Genomic DNA, 18,224 nt, shown 5'->3' with positions numbered 1-18,224 from the left:
CCGTCATTCTACCGAAATAGAAAACTGATAGAATTGACAGCAGGATAAAACAAAAACCCAGAAGTTACTGTCAATGATTCTATCATTCTCAAGATAATGCTGTGTTGAGATATGCTAAGACAGTAGTCACTGGAATATGGATGTAGGTTTGCTCACTGAACTAGAAGTTTGTTTTCAGATGTTTCATCATCATACCAGGTGACATCATCAGTGAGCCTTCAGATGAAGCACTGGTAGTATGGCCTGCTGTCTGTTTATGTGTTTAGGTTTCCTTGGATCAGTGGTGTCATTTCCTGTGGTGATGTTATTTCCTGTTCTTTTTCACAAGTGGTGGTAAATGTGATCCAAGTCGATGTGTTTGTTGATAGAGTTCCGGTTAGAATGCCATGCTTCTAGGAATTCTCGTTCATGTCTCTGTTGGCTTGTCCTAGGATGGATGTGTTTTCCCAGTCGAAGTGGTGTCCTTCCTTATCTGTGTGTGAGGATACTAGTGAGAGAGAGTCATGTCGTTTTGTGGCAAGTCGATGTTCATGTATCCTGGTGGCTAGTTTTCTGCCTGTTTGTCCAATGTAGTGTTTGTTACAGTTCTTGCAAGGTATTTTGTATAATAATATTAGTCTTGCTTGTCTGTATAGGGTCTTTAAAGTTCATTAGCTGATGTTTTAGTGTATTAGTGGGTTTGTGAGCTACCATGGTGCCAAGAGGTCTGAGTAGTCTGGTAGTCATTTCCAAGATCCCCTTGTTGTAGGGGAGAGTGGCTAAACTGGAATGTCTATGAATTGTTGAGAACCTCTACATTTATGCTCTTCATCTCACTGTAAAACACTTGTAAAATCTAGGTATTGTTGAACAAGGTGAAACTGGATTTTTCATTAACTGCTGAGTTTATGTGACTGCTAAATACTCTCTTGGGCAAAAGAAACTAACATTATATTTTGAGACTATCATATCTACATTATGTAAAAATTACTTTTTTCTGAAAATTTTGTTTACATTTACTTTAGATTGTATCTTATTCCAATCATGTTTTATTCCACTATCTGAACTCTTAATTTAAAACTGAAGGATATTAAATACTTGTGACTTCCCAGTTTCCTTTCTGTACGTACTTGAATGTGATTGGCTGCTACCTCTGTGCTGAATCAGTGCTTCTGGAATCTTCTTTCAGACATGTGGTGTACATCAGTGCCTTATTATTGACTGCAAAATCCTGCATTCTGTTTTGGTTTTATAATTCATTATTTATTATCTGATAAATTTGATCAATCTTGTATGTTGATACGGTAGGCAATTTATTGTTTACAGCACAAAACCCGATTCAGGAGTGAAAACTCTAAGGCAACTTTTGAATTTATTTGAAAATCGTATGAATCTGCATATTCTTTTGGCAAAATATTTAGGGATTGTCACCAAGGTCTCTGCTATTCACCAATCTCACTTGCCTCATTTGCTGACACTACAGATTCTTATGCCCTTCTTTCAGAATGATATGAATATCATTTATATGGACATATAAGATAATCTGATATCCCAGCACAGTTCAGATATGGGTGTGCTAACTGTATATGGAAGGATATGCTGATATGGTTAGATAAAGAGGGGTAAGAAGATCAAATGGAGCATAAACACCACCATAGACCAATTGGGCTGCAGACTATTTCTGTGCTATAGATACCAAGCCACTCTAGGCAATATAACATAAATCTGTGCTACCATTAGCCAAGAAATAGCAGTAGGATCACTGTCTGCTGAATCTGTCATATGTTAAAAGTTTGGAAGAATGTTCACCATGAACCATAGGTTCTCTTACCTACCTTCAAATGTCACAAAATCTTTTAACATCCACCAAAACAAATAGGTAAAATGTTAAACTGTAATCTAAAATACAGCACCTCAGACATTGCAGCATTCCCTCATTATTGCACCAGACCCACAGGCTACAATTTTTTTGTTCAGCAAAAATATTATGTAAATTGAGTAAGATCACTCATGATCCAACTAAATGTTGGAACATGCACAAGAGACGTGCGATCTTCTTCTGTTCCTAAGTTCTTAACATTTGACTTGGACAGTTTGAATACTAACATCCAAATCAAACTGAAACCTTTATCATTACTGTTGAATGTGAATAGAACAATGACTTAAATTTATTATTGTACCATAGAGAGATAGCATGCTGGAAATCAAGACCCACTGTTCCTAAAGTCATCATAAAACTTAAAGATTTTATAAAAGTATGCAAAATTCCCTGATTTATCTGATTTTCAGACCCATGTTGACAGATCTGGCTTCTGTACTTACAGTGAATGACTGTTTATTACAAGCAAATAGACTCTAGTTGCAAATGAAAGGTACAAACTGTCAACATATAACTCGACTCATTAAATTTTTATCCCCTTATAACAGAAAGAAAGCAGGGTGTTATGGATAGAGGGAAACTAGGAAAGCAGTTCTGTGGCCTTTGTTCACAGGATCCACTGAGATGATTCTTGAGCTGATCAGAAAGCTGCTTCTTGATCTTCTTTCTCAGGTTACGTTCACTCGTTTTCAAGAGACATAGGCTGGCTGGATCACGTTTCAAAAGATCCCTGATGTATTAATTAAAAATCACAGCTTACAGCAGATGCTAAACAAAAGATAAACTAGATTTCCTCAGATTCAAAGTGCTATTTACTACAGATGAGGAGAGAGAGAGAGAGAGAGAGAGAGAGAGAGAGAGAGAGAGAGAGAGCTCCTGACCCGAAGGGAATATGAAGGTTTCTCACTATCTTACAAGCTGATAAATTACCTGAGAACCAATCTTTTAGTTGTTGGCATGATGAAGATATTTATCATTGATAATTGGTCACAAGTCCAGAAACCAATTGGCGAGTTAGTTTGAAGAAGGACCTTTAAAGGAGAAGAGAGATTCAGAGAGAGAACCTAAGCCTTGAACAACCAAAGGCATAGCCATCTGAAGTGAGGGAAAGGAAATGGAGGATGCACAAGAGGCCAGCATTGGAGGGATTCCAAATCTCAAAGACATGTTAAATTGAAGGATGTTCAAGTGACAGGAAACAATGAGACCATGAAGTGACTTAAATTTAAGAATGAAAATTTTTAAATTGAATTTTTACCAGATGGAATCTAATTTAAATTAGTGACCATGATGAGGCAGGATGACAGTGGTGTGAACAGTGCTTGTAAGTTAGAATGCATGCAGCAAACTTATGAATGAGCTTAACTTTAAGGGAAAGGATGAGAGTCCAGCCGAGATGGTAAATACAATAGTTCTTATTTTTTAAGTATAAGAAAATGGATTTTTCACTTAACTTCTAAAATGTTCAACAGAACTAGTCAGTTTAAAACTTTTGAAGTAGAAATCTTGTTTTCATTCAGAGGAGTAGTGTTTGGAGAATGGCATTAGTGACTTGCGATAGTCATATGACCTCCAAAGTAATTGTTTTCTGTACTGAGGAATGAAGGCAGAAGCTATTAATGCCAGTGGATTGAAGAAGATAGAAATGTGACAACTCAGAACTGCTAAAGTGAGCAAATGATGACTCCATCCTGAATTCCAGAGAGAAATTAATTTATACGTCTCTGGCATGGAGAACAGAACAAGAGTGCTCACCCCTCTAAGGGGCATCATCAAAAACCCAGGCTGGCAGAAAGGCAAAGCTTTGTTTTTTAATCCTTTTAGCAGGAGATTAAAGCATTATTTGAAAAAAGACAACCAACACTTCTTGGCTGAATGGGAATAACTCTTGTTTCCACTGGATAAGGTGCCACCAAACTGAATAGGGTGGTTACAGGCAGAATTCTTGGGAATGCTGCTGACGTACTGATAACTTTTGTACCAATGTAACAGGCTCAACCCAGCCACCTGAGGGCACCGTTTCTAGTTATGAGTAAACCAAATGTCCAGTGCATTGGGTGCCATTCAGAAGTGTCCATCACTAGCCCCACCCAATATCCCACCAGCAACATGTGTCTAATTCAATTACATGCTGAGGGCTGGTGCTTCAGCTGGTGGAGTGCCCATATTGATGTGGACATGTGTAACATTGAACATGGTGGTCCCAGAGGGTTTTGGTACCAAACTTTATCTGTTGTTCCAAATAACTGAATATTTTTGAAGATTCTGACACTGCTGTGTTAGTAAAGATAGTACAAGAAAGTGTTATGTGTATTCCCCCGTACCTTGAGGTGATATATATTAATAAACTAATGTCTGTCAATCTTGATTATTAGAGCTAATGCTCTTTTTCTTCCCTCTATTCTTTTAGTCTGGCTATAATGCGAGAACACTAGTGTCAAGGGAGCATGGGTTTCTCGTACAGGTAAGGGGCTCACCAACATCATTGCTTCAGTCATTCACCCATCTCTTTTTGTCTCATAATTGATGTTCCTTTATTTGTACAGACCATTGAGTATGCAGAGCAGCGGATACCAATCCTCAATGAGTACTGCGTGGTGTGTGATGAACCCCACGTCTTTCAGAATGGACCAATGCTCCGGGTTAGTAGAGAATTTACTCTTTAATTTAGAATATGCCTATGCATTCTGATGCAGTATTTAAGCTCGAGTGCTGTTAATGGAAATTACAGCCGTTGTATAATACAAGCTTTGTCCGAAATGACAGCACATAACAGGTTTCGGCTGACAGCGTGGTCAGGATTTTCAATAGAGAACAACGTTTATAAATACAGACATGGAATACAAAAGCAAGAGAGTTTCAATGAACCCTCATGAAATGCTGGATTGACCATGGTGGAGCTTTGCATCCAACTTTAGGCACTGCACTTCAAGGGTAAATTTGAAATAATTGGCATGGCTGCAAAATAGATTAATGAGAATGGCTTCATGGATGAAGGACTTCAATTACAAGGTCAGATTGGAGAAGCTGGGGTTGTACTCCTTCGAATAAAGTAGGTTGAAGGCAGATTGGATGGTGGTGCTCAAAATCATGAGTGGGCTGCACAAAATAGATTGGAAGAAACTGTTCCCATTGGCAGAAGAATCAAAAACTAGGCAACATTGAGAACATTATTTTTATGCAAGTGGACAGCAGCGGTTCAAGAATGCAGCTCATCACCATCTTCTCGAGGGCAACTAGGGACGGGCAACTAAATGCTGGCTCAGCCAGCTTTGCCTACATCCCATGAATGAATAAATAAGAGAAAGGATCTGGAACGCATTGCCTGAGAATGTGGTACAGTCAAATTCAATCACTGGAGAGAGTTGGATAATTATCTGAAGAGTAAAGTTTTGCAGGGCTTCTGAGCAAAAGCAGGACAGTGAGACTCGTTGGGTTGTACTTACAGAGGGCCAGCATCAGCATGATAGGTTCAATGCCTGCCTCTGTGCTGTAACCTTTGTATGATTTGTTTCTCCCGATCCGCTCTATAATTGTGTCTTCATTGACCTGTTTCAGGCTGGTATCCATCCCTCTTAATTAGTTGTAAATTTAAATACTTTTCTGCCTCTAGGCAATCCAACATGAAAATATGCTTTTGCAAACTGTTTATAGTGTCATGTTGGATTTTTCATTTAAAAATTTTTGAGGCATCCTTTTAAACTGTTTTCCAATGCTGTAACATAGTACGGTACTGCAAACATGATACAAGTAAAATCTTTTTCACCCATCGAGTGGTGAAGGCCTGAAATGCACTGCCTGAGAGTATGATGACAAGTTCAGGCAAAGCATTCAAGATACTAAAGAAAGCACGATAATGGGTAGAAGGCAGTGAAATGTTCATTTGGAAAATGCATGCAAACATGATGGACCAAATGGCCTCCCATATTGTTATCATTCTGTGAAAGCTAGCAGGATGTGTTCCTGACAAATAGGTACTTAGCCACCATCCACTCTTGTTGTCCGTCATTGCATTCTGAGATAATCAGTATTTTATGTACAGTGTAATGATATTCAAAGTTATCAGTGTGCAGAGCTTAGTACAGATATTGTTTTATGCCCAGAAACTCCTTCAAATACCAAAATCTATCTGGTGTTACCTAAAGAAGAACATTATGATAACATTTTTTGTATTATTATGAGGTAACAAATGTAACTTGCTAACAAGTAACATATATTTCTTGCTGAAAGCTGGACAGACATAATTTTGCAGAGCCTATGGTTCTGTGGTCCTCCTCAATTTAGTCTTCAGACAGCTCATGTATTTATGGAATAATTTAAAAGACACTCTCTGTGCAGCACAATAATATTCAATAAGATGTGACTGGTGTTCTGCTTAATATCTATTAATATCTAACTCTGTTGCATGAGTCCTTAAAAACAAACTCTCAACTTTGACAAGTGAGTAAAACGTGGCATCAGCAAGGCCACTCATTACACTGCTGACCAATATTCCTTAACCGAAAGGAAAACCAGGGAGAAAGTGAGCACTGCAAATGCTGGAGATCAGTCGAAGAGTGTGGTGCTGGAAAAGCACAGCCGGTCAGGCAGCTACCGAGGTGCAGCACTTTTGAGCAGTAACCAGGAAGGATTTAGAGAGAGAGTTAAGAAGAGCAAAGACAGGACACGAGCAGTCTTCTGCAAATAGAATGAAGGAGAACCCTAAAGCTTTCTATAGGTATATGAGGAATAAAAGGATGACTAGGGTAGGAATATGGCCAGTCAAAGACAGAAGTGGGAAGTTGAGTGTGGACCCTGTGGAGATCGGAGATGTGCTAAACGAACACATCTCATCGGTTTTCACACAGGAAAAGGAGAATATTATAGAGGAGAAGAATGAGGTACGCGATATTAGACTAGAAAGGATCGAGGTTAGTTACAAAGTGGTGTTATTAATTCTAGAAGGAGTGAAATGCGCTGGAGATTATTTTCCAGAGTTCAATAGAATCGGGGTCGGTTCCTGAGGATTGGAGGGCGGCTAATGTTGTGCCACTTTTTAAGAAGGGTGGGCGGGAGAAAGCAGGAAATTATAGACCAGTTAGTCTGACCTCAGTGGTGGGAAAGATGCTGGAGTCTATTATAAAGGATGAAATTATGGCACATTTGGATAATGGTAACAGGATAGGACAGAGTCAGCATGGATTTATGAAGGGGAAATCATGCTTGACTAATCTTCTTGAATTTTTTGAGGATGTAACTCGGAAGATGGACGAGGGAGATCCAGTGGATGTAGTGTACCTGGACTTTCAGAAAGCTTTTGATAAAGTCCCACACAAGAGGTTAGTGAGTAAAATTAGGGCGCACGGGATTGGGGGCAAAGTACTAGATTGGATAGAGAATTGGTTGGCTAATAGGAAACAAAGGGTAGTGATTAATGGCTCCATTTCGGAATGGCAGGCAGTGACCAGTGGGGTACCGCAGGGATCCGTGCTGGGACCGCAGCTTTTTACAATATATGTAAATGATATAGAAGATGGTATCAGCAATAACATTAGCAAATTTGCTGATGACACAAAGCTAGGTGGTGGGGTGAAATGTGATGAGGATGTTAGGGGATTACAGGGTGACCTGGACAAGTTAGGTGAGTGGGCAGATGCATGGCAGATGCAGTTTAATGTGGATAAATGTCTGGTTATCCACTTTGGTGGCAAGAACAGGAAGGCAGATTACTACCTCAATGGTATCAAATTAGGTAAAGGGGCTGTTCAGAGAGATCTGGGTGTTCTTGTCCACCAGTCAATGAAGGCAAGCATGCAGGTACAGCAGGTCGTGAAGAAGGCTAATAGCATGCTGGCCTTCATAACAAGAGGGATTGAGTATAGAAGCAAAGAGGTGCTTCTGCAGCTGTACAGGGCCCTGGTGAGACCACACCTGGAGTACTGTGTACAGTTCTGGTCTCCAAATTTGAGGAAAGACATTCTGGCTATTGAGGGAGTGCAGCGTAGGTTCACGAGGTCAATTCCTGGAATGGCAGGATTGCCTTACACGGAAAGACTGAAGCGACTGGGCTTGTATACCCTTGAGTTTAGAAGACTGAGAGGGGATCTGATTGAAACGTATAGGATTATGAAAGGACTGGACACTCTGGCAGGAGGGAACATATTTCCGTTGATGGGGGAATGCCGAACCAGAGGACACAACTTAAAAATACGGGGTAGACCATTTAGGACAGAGATGAGGAGAAACTACTTCAGCCAGAGAGTGGTGGCTGTGTGGAATGCTCTGCCCCAGCGGGCAGTGGAGGCCCAGTCTCTGGATTCATTTAAGAAAGAATTGGATAGAGCTCTTAAAGATAGTGGAGTCAAGGGGTATGGAGATAAGGCTGGAACAGGATACTGATTAGGAATGATCAGCCATGATCATATTGAATGGCGGTGCAGGCTCGAAAGGCAGAATGGCCTACTCCTGCATCTATTGTCTATTGTCTATTGAAAGTAGACAAGTCCGGATGGGATTTATCCGAGGATTCTCTGGGAAGCTAGGGAGGAGATAGCAGATCCTTTGGCTTTGATATTGGAGTCGTCATTGTCTACAGGTTTAGTACCTGAGGACGGGAGGATTGCAAATGTTATGCCCTTTTTCAAGAAGGGCAGGAGAGATGACCCAGGTAATTATAGACCAGTGAGCCTTACTTCTGTTGTCGGAAAGGTTTTGGAAAGGATTATAAGAGATAAGATTTATAATCATCTAGCAAGCAACAATTTAATTTCAGATGGTCAACATGGTTTCGTCAAGGGCAGGTCGTGTCTCACAAACCTCATTGAGTTTTTTGAGAAGGTGACCAAGCATGTAGATGAGGGTAGGGCAGTTGACGTGGTATACATGGACTTCAGTAAAGCCTTTGATAAGGTTCCACATGGTAGGCTGTTGAGAAACTGTAGAAGTGTGGGATTGAGTGTGATTTAGTAGTTTGGATTAGAAACTGGCTTTCTGAAAGAAGGCAGCGAGTGGTGGTTGATGGAAAATATTCAGCCTGGCATCCAGTTACTGTGTGCCACAAGGATCTGTTTTGGGAACACTGCTGTTTGTCATTTTTCTAAATGACTTAGACGCAGGCATAGGTGGATGGATTAGTAAATTTGCAGACGACACTAAAGTCAGTGGAGTAGTGGACAGTTTGGAAGAATGTTACAGGTTGCAGACTTGGATAAACTACAGAATTGGGTTGAGAGGTGGCAAATGGAATTCAATGCAGCGAAATGTGAGGTGATGCACTTTGGGAAGAATAACAGGAAGGCAGAATACTGGGTCAATGGAAAGATTCTTGGTCGTGTGGGTGTGCAGAGGGATCTTGGAGTCCACGTACACAGATCCCTGAAAGTTGCCACCCAGGTTGATAGTGCTGTTGAGAAGGCATACAGTGTGTTAGGTTTCATTGGTAGAGGGAATGGGTTCTGGAGCTGTCATATCATGCTGCAACTGTACAAAATGCTGGTGCGGCCACACTTGGAATATTGTGTACAGTTCTGGTCCCCATATTTCGGGAAGGATTTGGAAGCGTTGGGAAAGATGCAGAGGAGATTTACCAGGATGTTGCCTAGTCTGGAGGGAAGGTCTTATGAGGAAAGACTGAGGGACTTGGGTCTGTTCTCATTGGAAAGAAGAAGGCTAAGCGGGGATTTGATAGAGACATACAAGATGATCAGAGGCTTAGATAGGGTAGACAGTGAAAGACTTTTTCCTAGGATGATGACGTCAGCTTGTACGAGAGGGCATAACTACAAATTGAAAGGTGATAGATTTAAGACAGATATCAGAGGTAGGTTCTTTACTCAGGGAGTAGTAAGGGCATGGAAAAGCAGATGGATGATGATGGGATAGTGTAGGGGGATGAGCTGAGAATAGTTCACAGGTCGGCGCAACATCGAGGGCTGAAGGGCCTGTTCTGCGCTGTATTGTTCTATGTTCCATGTTTTATAAGCTCAAAATAACTACTAATGAAGAGCTTATTCTCGAAATGTCAATTCTCCCACTCCTCGGATGCTGCCTGACCAGCTGCGATTTTCCAGCACCACTCTTCAAGAAAGGAAAACCAGACAGGATGTTCAATTGGCACTTTATTAACAGTGGTTTTATGCCTTTACCAATGCTACAGGTGGCATCTGGTGTGCTTTTGCAAATATCTGCTCTCTGTTGTTGGATTCTGCCAAACACAAGCTCTGACATTAAGAGAGCAGAACAACTAATTTGCTTAGTAAACTGTGCATTTCACAAAATGTCATAATATTTACTGAACTGCAAATGTGGGTTAAGGCAAGCGACATGATTCAGTGATGAGCGCTGAAACCACTCTGTGAGGGTTTAGGTGTTCGTAAGCTTTTTAAACTGACATAAGCTTTTAAATCTTATGAGTTTTATCAGCAAACAGAGGTTGTCAATATGATTTAATTAGATCAATTGAAAGATGCAGACAGAAGCCATCAAAGCCAAGCAGATTAGTTGGAAAGTGTAATTGAAGGATGTTGATCATTCTCTTTCAGCATTTATTAGATGCTTGTTTGAAATAGAAAAGATTAAGGATCAGCTGATAATTTTGGAGCCTCAGTTACAAGAATTGCTACTTAGTAGTTGTTTCCACAAAAAACACTTTCATTGGTGTTCCTTTCATATACGTCTAATTGTCTCCATGACTTGTGTTAGCTGATGTTTTGTGATTAGGAGAATGCTTTCTTGATACTGCATCTTAATATAAAATTCTAACTCTTGCGATTTTACTCAACCGTGCCATTTTGATATGGACAGTTGACTTGCTTATGAGTAAGATACAACATCCAGCTCTGTCCCCTAAACTATCTTTGTCTCCTTGTTGGTTATGGAAACTCAGCTGAGGTACTTTATTGCTATGAAGATGTTAATTGAGAATAGAGCAAACTTTGCTTGTATTGAGCAGTCAATACCAGAGGGAAATGTGAGAAGTTAATCTTTGTGAAGAGTGTAACAGAGGTATCCCTGAGGGAACAGTCCCTGCAGGTGGGATAGAATCACAAAATCCCTACAGCATGAAGGTGGCCATTCAGCCCATCAAGTCCACACTGACCCTTCGAAGAGCATCCCACTCAGACCCACTCCTCTACCCTATCCCTTGAACCCTGTATTTCTCATGGCTAATCTACCTAAACCGCGCAACTCTGGAATGTGGGAGAAAACCAAGGCACCTGGAGGAAACCCACACAGACACGGGGAGAACGTGCAAACTCCACACAGACTAGAAATAAATAGTCACATGGTCTGAGAGCTTAACTCCACCTGCTCACCTGTTCCAGGGAAAATAATGTTTTTTTTTGTTTTATTAGTTTAGTTTCTCTCATTACCAGTTGAAAACATTAAATCTTTCCAGCTTTAAAAGTACATCAAAGGCTGCAATGGCGATGAGCAATAGTAGTTGAGAGAAAATCTCAAGTTTGTTGGAGTACCTGTTATTAGTTAATTTAATAGGAGTATGAAAGGACATTCCCACATTGAAAGAAATGTGCAATTCTGTTCTAACACAGAAATTCTTTCAAGAGACATGGAGAACACAGTGAACAAAAAAAAACCCCAAAAGAACTGCAGATGCTGGAAATTGGAAAATAAACAGAAATTACTGGAAAAACTCAGCATGTGTGGAGAGGAAGCGGAACTAAATGTTTCGGGTCTAGTGACCCTTCTTCAGAACTTATTGTAGTGAGGGAAAGGTTGACATATAGAGAGAAGGGGTGCGAGGAGGAGTATCCGATAGATGGAGATGCATCTCAGGAAGAGAGGAAAACAGTTGGGCAGATAAAGGAGTGGGTAAAGGTTAGTCTTAGAGAATAAAAAGCTGCTAGTGAGGACCGTTTGTGGCTGACAATGGGTTGTTTGTAGTAGCAGCTCATGTGATGACAAGGCCTAGTGTTTGGGGATTGGGGTAAGGAGTTAGGAGAAGTTGTTCAGGCCCTAAAATGCTTGAAATTGATATTGAGTCTCAGAGGTTGCAGTACACCAAGTCAAAAATGAGGTGTTGGTCTTCCAGCTTGTGCTGAGCTTTGCTGAAGCACTGCAGCAAGCTTGATACAGAGATGTTGGCCAGGAAACAGAATGGTGTGTTGAAATGGTAGGCAACTGGAAGCTCAGGGTTGTGTTTTTTTGCAAACAGAACATAGGTGTTCTGCAAAGTGGTCACCCAGTTTGAGCTTTCTTCCCCACTGTAGAGGAGACCATAATATGAGCAGCAGATAAGATTGACCAGATAGTGTGAAGTACAGGTAGATCACTGATTCACGTGGAAGGTGTGCTTGGACCCTTGAATAGTGAGGAGGAAAGAAACCAGAGCATCTGGTCAGGTGAATTGGCCATAGTGTTAGGTGTATTAGTCAAAGGGAATTGGGTCAGCATGGGTTACTCTTCAGAGGGTCGGTGTGGACTGGTTGGGCCGAAGGACCTGTTTTCACACTGTAGGGAATCTAATCTAGTCTAAATGGGCAGGTATTACTTTTCTGCAATTGCAAGGAAATGTGCCATAGGTGTAAGTGGAGGTGTTGGGAGTGGAGAAGGAGTGGACTGAGGTATCCCCGAGGGAACAGTCCCTGCAGATGGGATAGAATCACAAAATCCCTACAGCATGAAGGTGGCCATTCGGCCCATCAAGTCCACACTGACCCTTCGAAGAGCATCCCACTCAGATCCACTCCTCTACCCTATCCCTTGAACTCTGTATTTCTCATGGCTAATCTACCTAAACCGCGCAACTCTGGAATGTGGGAGAAAACCAAGGCACCTGGAGGAAACCCACACAGACACGGGGAGAATGTGCAAAGTCCACACAGACAGGCGCCCATGGCTGGAATCGAACCCAGGTCCCTGGTGCTGTGAGGCAGCAGTGCGATATATGGAGCCCCATGCCATGCCAGGATAATATGTGGGAATGCGCACTGTACACTCTCTCTCTCTCTCATACACACACACACAAACACAAGCACACATACGTACACTCTCACATACTCACACGCTCACTCAGACCCTCTCTCATTCACACGCTCTCTCTCATACACACACATACACCCTACACTCACATCCATGCACACTCCCTCTCACAAGCTTATACTCCATCACACCCACACACACACTTTACCAAGCTTTCACACATGCAAACACACACACTCGCACGTCCACCCAGACTCATACGCTCACACTCACATGCAGACACTCACAATCTGTGTGTGTCTCTCTCTCTCTCTCTTTCTCATGCATGCACACACACACGTCAATAGGGTAGATGTGTATTTACAGATACATTCCATTTTGCTCAAAAAATGCACAATCTGCAGGCAGTCAATGCAGGCAGATGAAAGTGGATACTGCAGATGCTGGAGGTTAGAGTCAATATTAGAGTAGTGCTCAAAAAGCACAGCAGGTCAGGCAGCATTCGAGGAGCAGGAAAATCGACGTTCTGGGCAAAAGACCTTCATCAGAAATAAATGATGAAGAGCTTTTGCCCAAAACATTAGTTTTCCTGCTCCTCAGATGCTGCCTGACGTGCTGTGCTTTTCCAGCACCACTCCAGTCAATGCAGGCAGTCAATCCATGGAATATTTAGTAAATTTCACTTTGGAAATAGAACCAGTCTGACTCAAGATTGGGATACAGATAGACTGACCTCACACCTTTAATGCATTAGATTACTTACAGTGTGGAAACAGGCCCTTCGGCCCAACAAGTCCTCACCGCCCCGCCGAAGCGTAACCCACCCATACGCCTACATCTACATCTACCCCTTACCTAACACTACGGGCAATTTAGCATGGCCAATTCACCTGACCTGCACATTTTTGGACTGTGGGAGGAAACCGGAGCACCCAGAGGAAACCCACGCAGACACAGGGAGAACGTGCAAACTCCACACAGTCAGTCGCCTGAGGCGAGAATTGAACCCGGGTCTCCGGCGCTGTGAGGCAGCAGTGCTAACCACTGTGCCACCATGCCGCATTGTTTGAGCTGAGATGTCACCTTTGGTATAAAACATTTTGTTATCTCGAGAAGGTGACTTAAAAGAAGTTCTGGGATTTACATATTGGTGAACAGAAAACTGTAACCCATTCGAGCAGATGAAAAACTTAATAATCCAGGTATGTTCAATAAATCATTTGAGTTACATGACACTATAATCTTGTGCGATAAATTCTATGTATTATGGTCTTATTCACAACAACCACCTGATGAAGGAGCAGCGCTCTGAAAGTTAGTGCTTCCAAATAAACCTGTTGGACTTTATATGATTTTTAACTTGCTACCCCAGACCAACAGAGGCACCTCCACATCATTGACCATTCTCGTGTTCTGCTGGCTTCTGCCTTTCATATGCTTCAGCTAATTCAAAGTGTTGCCTTTAATATCTGCAATTCTTTTCCTCATCCATAATCCTTATCTTCAATAAACTAAATTAGCTACATTAATTGTGCTTTAATTAGCCCATTAACTCTGCAACTTCCTCCATCTCTCCACACAATCTTATTAAACTCTTTGTTCCACTAGCCTTTTGTGGCTTATTCTGCATATCTCCGATGGTAGGTGTGACTTCATCTGAAATAACCCCATAGAGATTGGCATCCTGTCACCCTTTATTTGCACAAGCACAGTACTTTACATTACTCTGGTTTCCTCACCTCTGGAGCTCCTGTTTATTTTTTTTATTATTTTATTAACCAAATTACAAAACACAGTTTACAAAAAACAGTTAACATTTACAGCTGTTTACAACAGCAATTTTACAAGGGAGAGGAACAGCAAAGCTAGGCACCAAACCCTACCACTCAACCAGTTTACAGGGAGATGAGCACAAACCCCAAATCCCAGTTCCACATATAAAGGTCAGCGACAATGACATTTGTACATAAAAAGCCAACCCAGTTACATAAACAGTGTACAATACAGACCCAGCAAGTCCCCGTCCCTCCCACCTTCCGGCCACTCTAAGACAGCCCGCCCTATGTACCTTCCGGCTCTCGGTCCACCCCATGCCCCTTCCAGTTCTCGGTCTGCCCTGACACACCTTTCGACCACCTCTAGGGCAGCCCTCCCCAGTACCCGCCCGGGGTGACAGCGGTCAGGATGGCCTACCCACCCTCCGGCTTCACTAACCACCCTCAGCACCTTTCGACCACCTCTGGGGCAGCCCGCCCCGGTACCTGCCCGGGGTGACAGCGCTGAGGACGGCTACCCGCCTTCTGGCTCTCGGTCTGCCCCTACGTACCATTGGGCTCTCACCCACCCCGATGTGCCATCCGGCCAGTGGGCTATCCTGGCACACCTTCCGGCCACCTCTAGGACAGCCCGTCCCCTTCCCTGGGACGACAGCGTGCAGGGTAGCCCACAAGCCTTCCGGATCTCAGTCTGCCCCATACGTGCCTTCTGGCTCTCGGCTGGTCTGACACACCTTTCGACCACTTCTAGGACAGCCCGTCCTGATTACCCCTTCTCGGGACGACAGCGCTCAGAACGGCCTACCCACCATCTGGCTCTCAGGGTGACTGGCATCAGAGTGGCCTACCCACCCTCAAGCTTTCGGGACAGCCTACCAACCTTCAGGTTCACAGGATGGCCTAACCACCCTCCGGATCTCAGGGTGACAGCTTTCAGGACAACCCATGAGCCTCCCAGCTCACAGTAAGACCTGCCAGACACAGAGACACGCAAGACAGTGCAGCTGATAGACCCAAACAACACAAAACAGTTAATTACATAAAAACAGAGTCCTTTCTGGTCCACAGTCCAAATATAGAGTCTTCAAATATAAAGTCCATTCCCAGGAATGGAGTCCACTCCAGTTTACAAGGTGCATTGTCCAAAATGGAGTCCACTCCAAACTGCAGAGTCCACCGCTAGAAAAAAAAGGATCCACAACCAAGGGCAGAGTCGACTCCCGAAGGCAGCAAATACACACCCCACAGCACAGGTGTTCAGTCTCTGTGGAGTCCTGGCCCAGCCTTGGAAAACCAGGCCCACTCACAGGAACATAGTACAGGTGCAGTTAACTCACAGGGGTTTGGTCCATTCCTGAAGGCAAGGTCTTCAACCAAACTCCAGGATACAGCAATTGCTCACCTCCCAGCACACACAGGTGTTCAATCTTCAGAGGCCCAGTCCCAGGGCTAGGCCTCCCCACAGGAACAGCTTCTCTAGTGAAATGTATTTCTTCCACAAGGGCTCAGTCCAACCACCAAAAACAGTGAAGACACTTACACAAAAAGCAAAGAAAACTAGAGTCCAAGGGCTAAGCCCTACCACAAAATGAACATTGTTCTTTTTTCAAAAAAAAAAGAAAAAGAGTAACACACAGGCTGTAACCAGCCAGGGAAACAACAATCCCCTGATGAGAACTGAGTTACACCTGAAACACATTATGTGCATCAGGAGTTTAACAATCAGCCCTCACTAAAAGGAATGCCAGTTAACAAACTGGCTAAATGATTCAGCCAGTTCAGGAATCAGGTTTCCCCACACCAACAGTAACATACTGACTGTAGCACCAGCCAGCACAGAGTCAGTCCCCTAAACTGAAGAGACTCTGAATCTCCTGTTTATTTTTTTTTTATTTTTTTTTTATTTTTTAATTTAACCCCCACACTACCACCTAAGTGCGGTAATGCTTATTTTTATTCCCGAGCACCCATAGTGTGTGTGTGTGCGCAGGTGTGAGACACAGTGAAAAGACACAAAGTGCACGAATCTTTATTCAGTTTCCACCACCAGGAAGATATGAAAAACACCCGAGTGGCCAGTGACAAGCACTGCCCTTCAAACCACAGGGCAATGCTGTGTGAGCAAAACAGTGAAGGGGAGGGTAGGGACTAAATCAAAATATCTCCTGTTTATTTTTATTTTTTTTATTTTTTTTTTATTTTTTTTCTCTCTTTTTTTTTTCCTATCCCCACACTACCGCCTAAGTGCGGTAGTGCTTATTTTTTCCCCAGCACCCATGGTGTGTGTGTGCAGGTGTGAGACACAGTGAAAGACACAAAGTGCACGAATCTTTATTCAGTTTCCACCACCAGGAAGATATGAAAAACACCCGAGTGGCCAGTGACAAGCACTGCCCTTCAAACCACAGGGCAATGCTGTGTGAGCAAAACAGTGAAGGGGAGGGTAGGGACTAAATCAAAATATCTCCTGTTTATTTTTTTATTTTTTTTTAATTTTTTTATTTTTTTTTCTTCTTTTTTTTTTCCTTTTTTTTTCCCCACACTACCGCCTAAGTGCGGTAGTGCTTATACTTTCCCCAGCACCCACGGTGTGTGTGTGTGCAGGTGTGAGACACAGTGAAAGACACAAAGTGCACAGATCTTTATTCAATTTCCACCACCAGGAAGATAGGAATAACACCCGAGTGGCCAGTGACAAGTACTGCCCTTCAAACCACAGGGCAATGCTGTGTGAGCAAAACAGTGAAGGGGAGGGTAGGGACTAAATCAAAATATCTCCTGTTTATTTTTTTTTTATTTTTTTTTATTTTTTATTTTTTTTTTTCCTTTTTATTTATTTATTTATTTATTTTTAACCCCCACACTACCGCCTAAGTGCAGTAGTGCTTATTTTTATTCCCCAGCACCCATAGTGTGTGTGCGTGCAGGTGTGAGACAAAGTGACCCTCGAGTTTGTTTTTTTTCTTTTTTTCTTTTGTTTACCCGGGCCAAAGAAGCCATTTTTTTTTTTTTTTTTTTTAAAATTAACCCCCACACTACCGCCTAAGTGCGGTAGTGCTTATTTTTTTTCCCCAGCACCCATGGTGTGTGTGTGCAGGTGTGAGACACAGTGAAAGACACAAAGTGTACGAATCTTTATTCAATTTCCACCACCAGGAAGATATGAAAAACACCCAAGTGGCCAGTGACAAGCACTGCCCTTCAAACCACAGGGCAATGCTGTGTGAGCAAAACAGTGAAGGGAAGGGTAGGGACTAAATCAAAATATCTCCTGTTTATTTTTTTTTTTTTTTTTTTTTTTTTTTTTTTTTTGTTTTTTTTTTTTTTTTTTTTTTTCTTTTTTTTCTTTTTTTTTTTTTTCAAGTGGCCAGTCACAACTCCAGGGTGTTGGTGGACACCGCGTGCTCCTTCTCCAAGGACACCCGGGCTCTAACGTAATGTGATGTTTTTATTTTTTATTTTTTTCTTTTTTTTTTTGCACAGTCACAGAATGATCCAGTCTCCAAAGGGAAGGAAACACTCGAGTGGCCAGTCACAACTCCAGGGTGTCGGTGGACACCCGCGTGCTCCTTCTCCAAGGACACCCGGGCAATGTGATGTTTTTATTTTTTTTTCTTTTTTTAACCCAAGTGGCCAGTGATAAGCAGTGCTCCTCACAAGAGCTCTTTTAT

The 18,224-nt window shown here is 42.4% G+C and overlaps 1 protein-coding gene across 1 annotated transcript in view; it reads left to right on the top strand.

Moving 5' to 3' along the window:
• Positions 1–18,224, top strand: part of parp8 (poly (ADP-ribose) polymerase family, member 8) — a 410,911-nt gene that overhangs the window by 278,276 nt on the left and 114,411 nt on the right. Inside the window, exons 13-14 of the mRNA XM_072571640.1 lie at positions 4,269–4,322; positions 4,405–4,500. Coding sequence (XP_072427741.1) covers positions 4,269–4,322; positions 4,405–4,500 — 150 coding nt within the window. The remainder of the gene's footprint in view (positions 1–4,268; positions 4,323–4,404; positions 4,501–18,224) is intronic.

Source organism: Chiloscyllium punctatum, chromosome 1 (assembly GCF_047496795.1).
Source record: "Chiloscyllium punctatum isolate Juve2018m chromosome 1, sChiPun1.3, whole genome shotgun sequence".
Classification (NCBI taxonomy): domain Eukaryota; kingdom Metazoa; phylum Chordata; class Chondrichthyes; order Orectolobiformes; family Hemiscylliidae; genus Chiloscyllium; species Chiloscyllium punctatum.
The sequence above is the reverse complement of the archived record's forward strand: the minus strand, read 5'-3'. Positions and strand labels throughout refer to the sequence as shown.